Here is a 9,628-nt window from a genome sequence, read left to right on the forward strand (position 1 = left end):
AACAAAACTATTTCCAGTCCAATCTCTGATTCTGGGACTTTTAGAGTTTCCTTTCATCTGTTGTGGAGACTGGAATTAGCTATGATCAAATGTTGGCAAACCATGTACAAGTATAATATTTTAAAAAATGGAGTAACTCCTTAAACATGCTGGAGAGTGTTTTTTTTTTCAATGATAGTAGGAATTCAGCAAGCCTAAGCAAAATTTCCATAAATATGGATTAATAAAACTGACTGTGATTACCTACTGCACTTAAATATAAATTAAATTGTTTAATTCCCAAAGAGTTGAATCATGAGTTTGAGGACAGTAGACACCAAGCTACTAAGAGTAATGATAGGACTGGCAAAGCTGAATCACATAGATGACATTTGTAAAGGTTTATTATAAATACAGAGTTGAAAGTGTTCACACAGACCTTATGTTCTAATACACAACTAATAAACCTGTCAGTTGTTTTTGAAGACCAAGGCTTGAAACCTATGATGTCCTAGGCCTGATACTTGGTGTTAATAAACAGTTAGTGAAACGTGATCTCTGCTTCCAACTCTATTAATATATTAGCAGGTCAAAGTCTTCTTATGGCATGGAAAATTGAGTCACAAAGCAGATGCGAAAAAAAGACATACTTAAGTATAGATAATAAAACTGAAATTCACCATTAAATAGAAATGGAAATAATTTCCCAGTAAACCAGTCACAGGTTTCTCACCTAGGCCTTACTCACTGCCTTTAGCAGCCGAAATTTTACAAAATACAAATTCCAGGGCATTACTTTTCAGGTAAATATTAAACTTTCTAGTCAAAGGTTTTGGATGCATTGCTATACTATATTTTAAACTTAGTAAATATGGACATTTTTGAAATATGAAAATAAAACAATATACAATCAAATATTAATTAAATTAAAAAAAGCAATGAGAAAAAAAAATCATGTTTATTTTTGTCGAAGATTATAGTCAAGTAAAGTAATACATGCATGGTTTAAAGAAAATACAATATAAATCAAATGAAATAAGCAAACAGGCTGCACTAAACAGCATTTTCTCTGTCCATCATGGACCAGTGGTGTATACGTTTAAAAAAAATGATGTCTTTAGGGAATGAGCACCACTTACAGGAGCTTATAATCCATGTTAATTTCAGCAGTTCATTTCAGCGAGCGTGAGCTGTTTAAGTGAAGTAGTAGGGTTTCTTAACATTGATGCCATACTCTGATAAAGCTGGGGTCAGGTCCTCCATTGTCAGAGTGTACTTCTTATCCTGATTTTAGGATTAGAAAGATAACAAATGTAGAATGTCAGTGCAGCACATCACATTTACATTTCACGTCTATGATTTTGCAAGAGCTGCCTGTATTCTACAACTGTGTTTCTCAACTCAGGGTCCCATTTGCACAATTTCTCGTTCTTCCCCTTACTTCAGTCTGGGGGGTGGGGTTAAATGACACACACAGCTCAGGAATCAATACCTTGTTAATGGTTAAATAGTCTCATTTTATTGCTATTTGAATGTAGGCAATAATCCTGTTGCTGGAAGAAATAAGCTCTGCTGCACCAAATACTGACAACACTCAAGCTGGGAAACAGAAGGAGAATGAGTTGTTGATTCTGGCTACCTGCTGAATCTTTGGTGTTTAAACAGAAATAAACTGATACCACAAACCTTTGTTTTGTTTCTGGAGCTCCCTGAAGCAGTTCCCTTCATTTTACAGTGCTGCAGTGCATCATTAGCAATGTCCGAGATGAATTTTTGAGCCGCTAAAGAGATCAGACGGATTCTGAATATGTGGAAGCAGAAATAAAGGAATGTCAAAGTTACTAAATTCTCTCAAAGAAGTTTTTCTTCAAACAGTAACAGAACATGGTTTCGCTCTGACATTGTTTTTATTGTATTACACATTAGTTTAATGTGCATTCGCACCAACCTCGTTTGGTCCAAACCAATTTAACAAAGGACAAAAATTTGGTCTGACCAAAAGAGGTGGTCTCTGATCTAGATCAAACTGAACCCAGACTGGATTTGTGCACTGTGTGAAAACACTTATTTGGATGGTCCAGACATTTGGACTAATTGCAGGAAGATGAGGCAGTGTATCATGATATTTTCTTCTGGGTTATCCATATAAAGGTTTAAGCCCTAATGGATGGGATTAGTTTTACCTGGTTAAGTGAAGTAATGTTATTTTACTATATAATGTCTGAAATATTTGTGTTTGATTCATGAGTAATAAGACATCTCAGTAGAAATAGCAGAGATGGGCTTGTACAGGGGATTTTTTCACTCCAAAATAAGAGAAATCATAAAACACTGACTCACATATTCAGTGAGCATCATATGATATAAATATTTTTTTTCCGTGGGTCTGCATATTTTAACATTTAGAGTTATACATTAGTCTAAAAATAACAAAGCAGCTCTCTCCAGTCTCACAACAATTGTGGTTTTTATGCAATGTGTAATTGTAGTAAACACTGCTTTATACCAGACCACACACTATATCACACTACACAGAGTATATCATTCATATCATGAGAAGGGCACTCATTAGTATGGAAGTTTAAGTGAGGACAGGTGTGGTTTGGGACATAGCTTTAATCAGCAAATGGAACAAAGTCAACTATTTAAGGTGGAACTAAAATGTGAATAAGGAGCTGGTAAATATGTAAACATATCATATATATTCAATGTATATATTGCTTTCGTTTTTTCGCTTTAAATTAGTGCCATAATATTATAATAGCAACAAAATAAATTTTTTCCATGCATTATTTCTGGCTACCTGTCAAATTCACCACATGCCAATGTTAGACACAGGCCCCAGACACAAACCAATAAAACATTGGTTCAGACCAAAGTGTGCGCGTGCGTATATATATATATATATATATATATATATATGAAGCATGGTACAACTGCAAACTTTTCTCAGTGTCTTTATGTTCACCACAAATGTATCAGCTGCTGATCATTAAATGCTCTGTACAGTTAACAAAATCTATTGGACTGGCCACTTATTGCAGAGTTTAACTTACATTCTTGGATCTGATGCTTCGAAGCCTGCACGGTTAAGGTAATAACCTGTAACAGCATCTGGGATCTGACAGAAAAAAAAATGTTGTCAACAAGCGAAATAACAAAAGAAAGCACTTATGTCATTATTGTTGTGTGTTTGTGAACTCACTGTAGGAGTGTAATCTTCCAGCTGCATAAGGAAATCAGCCAGTGGTGTGGTGGAAATCACAGGCTTCACATCTCCATTGGCAATTCCTGTGGGTACATAGAGCCCATTGGAGACGGAGGAGTCTGAAGATGGTGTTGCCATGGCAGCTGAGGTCGGCACTGTTTATAGAGTAAAAAGGCATTTAATAACAACACAAATGACAAATTTAATAAGACGCTTCTACAAAAAAAAAGAACAAGATACAAGAACAAATCATAATATTACTGTCAACATATTTTAATCAGTTTCCTGATTTTTTTGTTCCAGTAAATGTATTTTGGACTAACAATAAAAAAAAGCAACTTATATATGTGTTTAGGAAACATGCGCCCACCCCTAATATATTTTTTTCTCTCGCACACACAAACAGACACAGACACACACACACTACGCTGTCCTGCTATTGTTCGTGTATACCGCTGGAGCAGTTCTCAGCACATTTATCACACACACTCAGGTCTACTTCTCTGATAACTGTACACATCAATTTCAATGTCAACAATGGACCAAAATGAAACCAGTGGCAAAGCTTTAATTCCAAAAAAGGGTGCTGTTAAGACCATGATTTGTTTGAGACACGCTGCTGTCCCTCAGCCAGAGGAGGGGCAGATACTCCACGGCTCCTAAACAGAGAATGCTTCTCATTGGGCATCACTTTTATTTAGCCAATCAGCAGCCAGACTTAGCTGTCCATCATTTAGTGCTGCAGCCAATTGGGTCACGGTCCCGCCTACAACGTTGGTTTTGTGTCAGCGCTTAGTGATACAGGCCACGGGTTTAAAAAAAATAAAAATAAAAATAAATGTAAAAAAAAAAAATCTTAGTTTTGCACCTTATCTCAAAGAAAATACATTTAATTTTTCATTCAACACATCTGTGATGACAATAAAACTGAACCGACTAAATAAATCTGAAAAAAAAAAAAAAAAGCAGCAGCTTGGACGCAGACAGTTGTTTCTTAATGCGAAATATTCAGTGTAAAGCAGCATGTTTTTTTGGTGTTAAAAATAAACACTCATAGTGTGACATTATACTTTGTTATGGTTTTCATAACATCGTATCGTATATCAACATTTCTTTTAGATATGAGTTTTTTGGTCATATCGCCCAGCACTAATTTGTACCACAGATTTCAAGCCTGTCTGTTATATATCATGAATGTATGGTGTTTTCGCAAAAAATATCCCAGTATGTCGCAATATTATTTATTATATATATTATTTATTTTAGCATGACAAAAAAGCTTCATCATGATCTCTGACCCATCTCTCTTGTAGTTGGCTGCTCTCTTCCTCCTGTACCTTCAACTGTCCCAGATATGGTCTTTTTTCCTCCTTGAAACTGTGTTACGCATAATCTGTCCAAAATAAGTTCATTTCAGTTTTTAACATTTAGATTGCTGTACAGGTCAACTGTAAATTTAAAATAACTGTCAGCAGAAGGTGGCAGCCAACTGTAGCCGTCAAGTAGCCAGTGGAGGTTGGCACTGACCAGAGGTATAACACAAAAATCTGAATTTCTCTGTTTACACAACTTAAGCCCAAAGTGTCCAAAAAAAAAGAGCGGATGCACGTTCCAACTGAACAATCCAGTTCTTAACTGAGAGAGACTTGGTAGTAGCTGTGTTTGTAGTAAAACCGTGTTTAAAATCTGTAAAGGTTTGCAGTAACCGTGCTCAAAGGCTGAAAGGGTTAGTTTGCAGTAGCTGTAAGAGTGAGTTTGCATTATGGGTTTAATGCTGTAATGTAACATACCGGTGCCGATGGGAGCGGCGGGGACACCGCTGGCGCTCACTGCGGAGCTGAGGTTCACGTTAACTCCACTGTTAGGGACGCAGTTGCTGCTGCTGCTGGCGGATGTTGAAGAATTGGAGGCCGCTCCGCTGTTTGCGGACTGAGGAGGATCCGCATTCATCATAAACACAATATTCTCTCAGAAAAAACACGAGAAACAAAGCACCAATACAACCGTCTACAACCGAATACACTTAAACAGAGGGCAGTTCAATAAATGCACAGAACTTCACACGAGTAAACCGTGGTGTCTGTCCTTCCAAACACAAGACCGTCCGCCTGCTTCACCCTGAGCCGCTGAGGATTACTATTTGCGTCTCTCCGCCCTCTAAAGAAATTTCAAAATAAAAGCCCATCACAGGGTGCTGTTACAGAAAGGATATATATATATATATATATATATATATATATATATATATATATATATATATATATATATATATATATATATATATATATAAACCAATAATTAAAACAATAAAGGTCAGTATGTATCTCACACAGATAGTAAAACAAGTATTATATTAAAGAGATCTCTCTGGAAAAGTAGTAGACATTTTAAAAAATCTCCTGCTGTTCAAGACAAGCATACTTCAAATACAGCATGCATACACGTATACTTCACATCAGCAATGCTAGTGATCTTGTGAATACTTTGTTTTAAAACAATTCGTAGATAAATGTTCGTGTGTTAAAAACTGACAAACAGCGGCACTGTTAGCACTGGACACTGAAGTCAGGGCCGAATTCTGTGACCGTCGTGTTCTGAGACACTAGAGGGCGCTACTTCACAGTCGTGACATAGGCAGACTGTGACCCCACTGAATATTAATTACATAAATGTACTTAAACATGAATGTTACATTACTTTATGTGGAGATCCACTGACGTCAAATTGTGTGAAGGCAGCGGCCAGAATTCGCTACCTAGGCATGTTAAGTAGCGCCCTCTAGAGTCACAGAACTGGATGGTCACAGAATTCAGTGTAACACCGGCTCTGTTGAAGTCGCCTCGGCATCTCAGCTTTAAACTGTAGCTGCAGTTCCACTCTGGCGCCTGTGGATGGTGGAGTAACATTTTAAATGTTGCTTTGTTTTCGCTTCCTGAATAAAAATAATTAAAATAAATAAATAAATAAATAAATAAATAAAAATAGTTGGAGAATATATTTCTGTGCACAATGTTTGTGTGTTTTTTAAATCTTACATTGTATAAGACTATATAATAAAGTAAAAATAGTAAACAGTCCATTAGTGCTGATATACTTTATTTTAATCATAAAGGTCCTTTATTTCATTGACATTTTATGAATCACAAGTAACAATAAATTTGTATAACACTCAAAATCCTGAAGAACAAAGTTTACAGGTTTTTTTTTCATTATTATTATTTTATTTATTTATCGACCCTGAGAAATGTTTAAGGGAAAAATAATCTTGTCAAGTTTAAGATAAAATGTAAAACTAAGAGTGGCTCAGATTTAGGCTAATAATGACATCAGGCAAAAGAACTGTAATATGTTTATTAAAATGATCTCTGATTTTTGAATGTTCCAGAATTCATGAAATCCAGATATTTGTTCCATTATTTTGAGAATGAGAAAATACTTGCTGAAATATTTTTTTTTCCTTTCAAGCTGTTGAATCAGCTCTATGTTATATATGTGATGTTTTTATATAAACATGTAATTCCATGAAATTTCATAAATAAACTATTTTGATTTATGGATTTAAGTCCAGCAGTTCAAAAGCTCAAATAGAATAAGCAAAAAATTCTTAAATGACTACATAATACACACAGGAGAAATTGAACATGAAATGCTTTATTGCCATAGGAATTATACAAAAAATACGACGTTAGCCACATAATTATAAGCCTACACAAGAATGAAACCAACACCACCAACTGACAAACAAACAATGTAAAAACCCTTTTCAAGTCCCAGGAATGACAAAGTTATGATTGTTTGCTAAAGGGAAAAAAATAAAGATACTAGGATCTTATGATAATTGTTATTTGTGAGCATTTCTAAGGACTGAGTTCTGTAGTTCTAAACAACCGGCCACAGGTACCCTGACCAGTGCCCGGTGACAACAGCAGTCCACATTTACCCTACTTACATGACACAAATGCCAAAGCAGAACACATTTGTGAACTGACAGGAGTCCAAGAAGACTGTCCTGGATTAACCTGATAAGAAATATCGCTTGGATTAACAAAAACAATGGGGGCCACATGCAGAGCATATTTTTCTGTTCTTCCTGCTCTTAGGTCATAACTGAACAAATGAGGTTTCAACAGGTTGTTTGAATGTGCAAAAAAAGAACTGAAAGCAGCTAAAACATTTGGCACAGAGTTGTGTGTGTGTGTGTGTGTGTGAGAGAGAGAGAGAGAGAGAGAGAGAGAGAGAGAGAGAGACTATAAAAACATTATATCAAGGAACATTACAGGATTTAGGCTCCTTGCAGGAAAGTTTGAGTTTAGAAAAATGGTGAAATCAGAAAGCACTGACTCTAGATCCTGGTAAATGCTCATAATGTGAAACGCATAAAAGAGGAACATTTAAACAGGATAAGGTTAAAGCAATCCTCTACTAACAGGAATTTTTAAGCTATGGACACAGAGACAATGTTTTCTATTCGAAAACAGTAAATGATGGAATGCCTTGTGAAATCCATTATTTTGGCTACAGTTTCAGTTAAACAGATAAACAGAGGCTGCTCCAAATTCTCAAGTGAATCAACAGATTCCATAATACTGCAGTCGAGTGAAGAGTGACAGGATAAGTACATTAAGTTGTTTCACTGGCATTTGTGTAGTCTGTATCCCTCGTTTGCTTAATATTTCACATTTTGGCAATAGCCATTATACACTCCAACATTTGTCCCCCAATATCCACTGCATATTTAATTTGAAGATCACCTGGTTACAAAGGGAAAAAAAACAAGATAAAAATAGATGAAGCTAAAAAAAAAAATAAAGAGTTTAAAACGGTTTCATGCATCATTATTTGTTTTCCCCAATACAGAAAATACTGTACTGGACACTTTATTAATACAACATTATGCATAGCAAGAGTCCACATTTCCAAAAATTAAAAAGAAACACCCACTAAGAATTATCACAGAACTCGAGAACGCGAGGGACAGGTCATATCCACAGCTATATTTCTACAGGGAAACTAAATGTGGATGAAGCCCATTTCAAGAAAATAATGTTTTCTTTTCACGACACCCCTTACAATACAAAACTAAAAGCATCTTAAGTTTATTCCATGAAAAAATATTATATTCTTTGTACATTTCTTAGTTGCCTGTGCTGTTGTGTGCTGCCAGTTGCATGAGTTTTCTCTAGTAATTATTTATTTTTTTAACCATTAATTTGGAAGCTCAATGGTACTATGAGCAGCTCGGCATTTTCCCCATATTAAAGTACTTTGTATTATTTGCAACAAAACATCATTCAAACCAAGTTGCCATTTAGATGTTGCACCACATGCACTGTGCCTTTACAAGGAAGCAAGACCTTTCTTTCTGATTTGAGTAAGGCAACAGCTAGCATTAAAACATTTATCTTAACTTTGCCATAGTATTAAAGTGTACAAATGATAGTCTAAATGGGGCTGCTGAGAGGTGAACAAACTGATAGATTCATGCCAGCACCTGCTTTCATTTTGCCACAAAACATTACAAGAGAAGCATCAAGAACATTTCCACTGGCAGCTGACACTAAAGCTCTCATGCAGTTGAACTGAGCAGGATTTTATTCCTCATGATCATGCCCATCTCTGCCAAATTCCATACCACCCCATCAGCACATCACAGTTACTGGTTAGATACACAATTACATACACATACACAACAGGAGAGCACTTAGCATAGATGACCAGCAAAATAGTCTCCTAGACTTTTGGCCTGAGTACGCAGCCCCAGCAGAAATAGAACACAGGTGAATATCAAGTGCTGGATGTTATTAGCAAATACCATCATGACAAAATATGTAGGAAAACACATTTGCTTTATGCAAATCACAATGGGATTAGGTGGTCAAACAATTGTATAGCCATAATAAATATGAACAGTTAGGCCTGTCACAAATAATACATAAACTGATTGTAATTAATTCATTATTTATGACTGCTGTAATATTTACAGTTGGTACCTGGTGCATCGGCTGTTGGGATGAGGCCAATGCATGTGCATTAAATCAGGCTGCGAGAAACAACAAAATATCAAAGTAATAACTAATCCTATTAAGTATTTAGAGGGCAGCCACATGAAAATATATAATATCAAATGTTGTGCTGATATGACTCATATCATTGATCTTCTCCACTCCCAGTCCATTAGCCTTAGTTTTGTATTCAATTTTGCAATGCATGCCCTGAACAATAAATTTTATATTTGCAATTATTTGTATGGCAATTACTCATCAGCTAAAGTTCCATGATGATGACCAAAACAAGAACTAGGATAATACTATGCTGCTTACGTGTGAACCATGCCAGAAAAGACAGGTCATACTTAACAGAAGTGACAGGAAGCAACAATACCTGACTTTACAGTGAACTATTCAAGGGGAAGATTGTCAAGACATCACAGTGATCATGCAA

The 9,628-nt window shown here is 35.8% G+C and overlaps 1 protein-coding gene across 1 annotated transcript; it reads right to left on the reverse strand.

The window, feature by feature from the left end:
• Positions 1-371: 371 nt before the first annotated feature.
• Positions 372-5,346, reverse strand: taf10 (TAF10 RNA polymerase II, TATA box binding protein (TBP)-associated factor). The gene is made up of 5 exons (XM_066644219.1): positions 4,978-5,346; positions 3,185-3,342; positions 3,036-3,100; positions 1,666-1,780; positions 372-1,263 (listed from the first exon to the last, which is right to left on the reverse strand). The coding sequence occupies exons 1-5, from the start codon at positions 5,138-5,140 to the stop codon at positions 1,174-1,176; spliced, it is 591 nt and encodes a 196-aa protein (XP_066500316.1). The 5' UTR covers positions 5,141-5,346; the 3' UTR covers positions 372-1,173.
• Positions 5,347-9,628: the final 4,282 nt, after the last annotated feature.

This window comes from Hoplias malabaricus, chromosome 14 (genome assembly GCF_029633855.1).
Source record: "Hoplias malabaricus isolate fHopMal1 chromosome 14, fHopMal1.hap1, whole genome shotgun sequence".
Classification (NCBI taxonomy): Eukaryota; Metazoa; Chordata; class Actinopteri; order Characiformes; family Erythrinidae; genus Hoplias; species Hoplias malabaricus.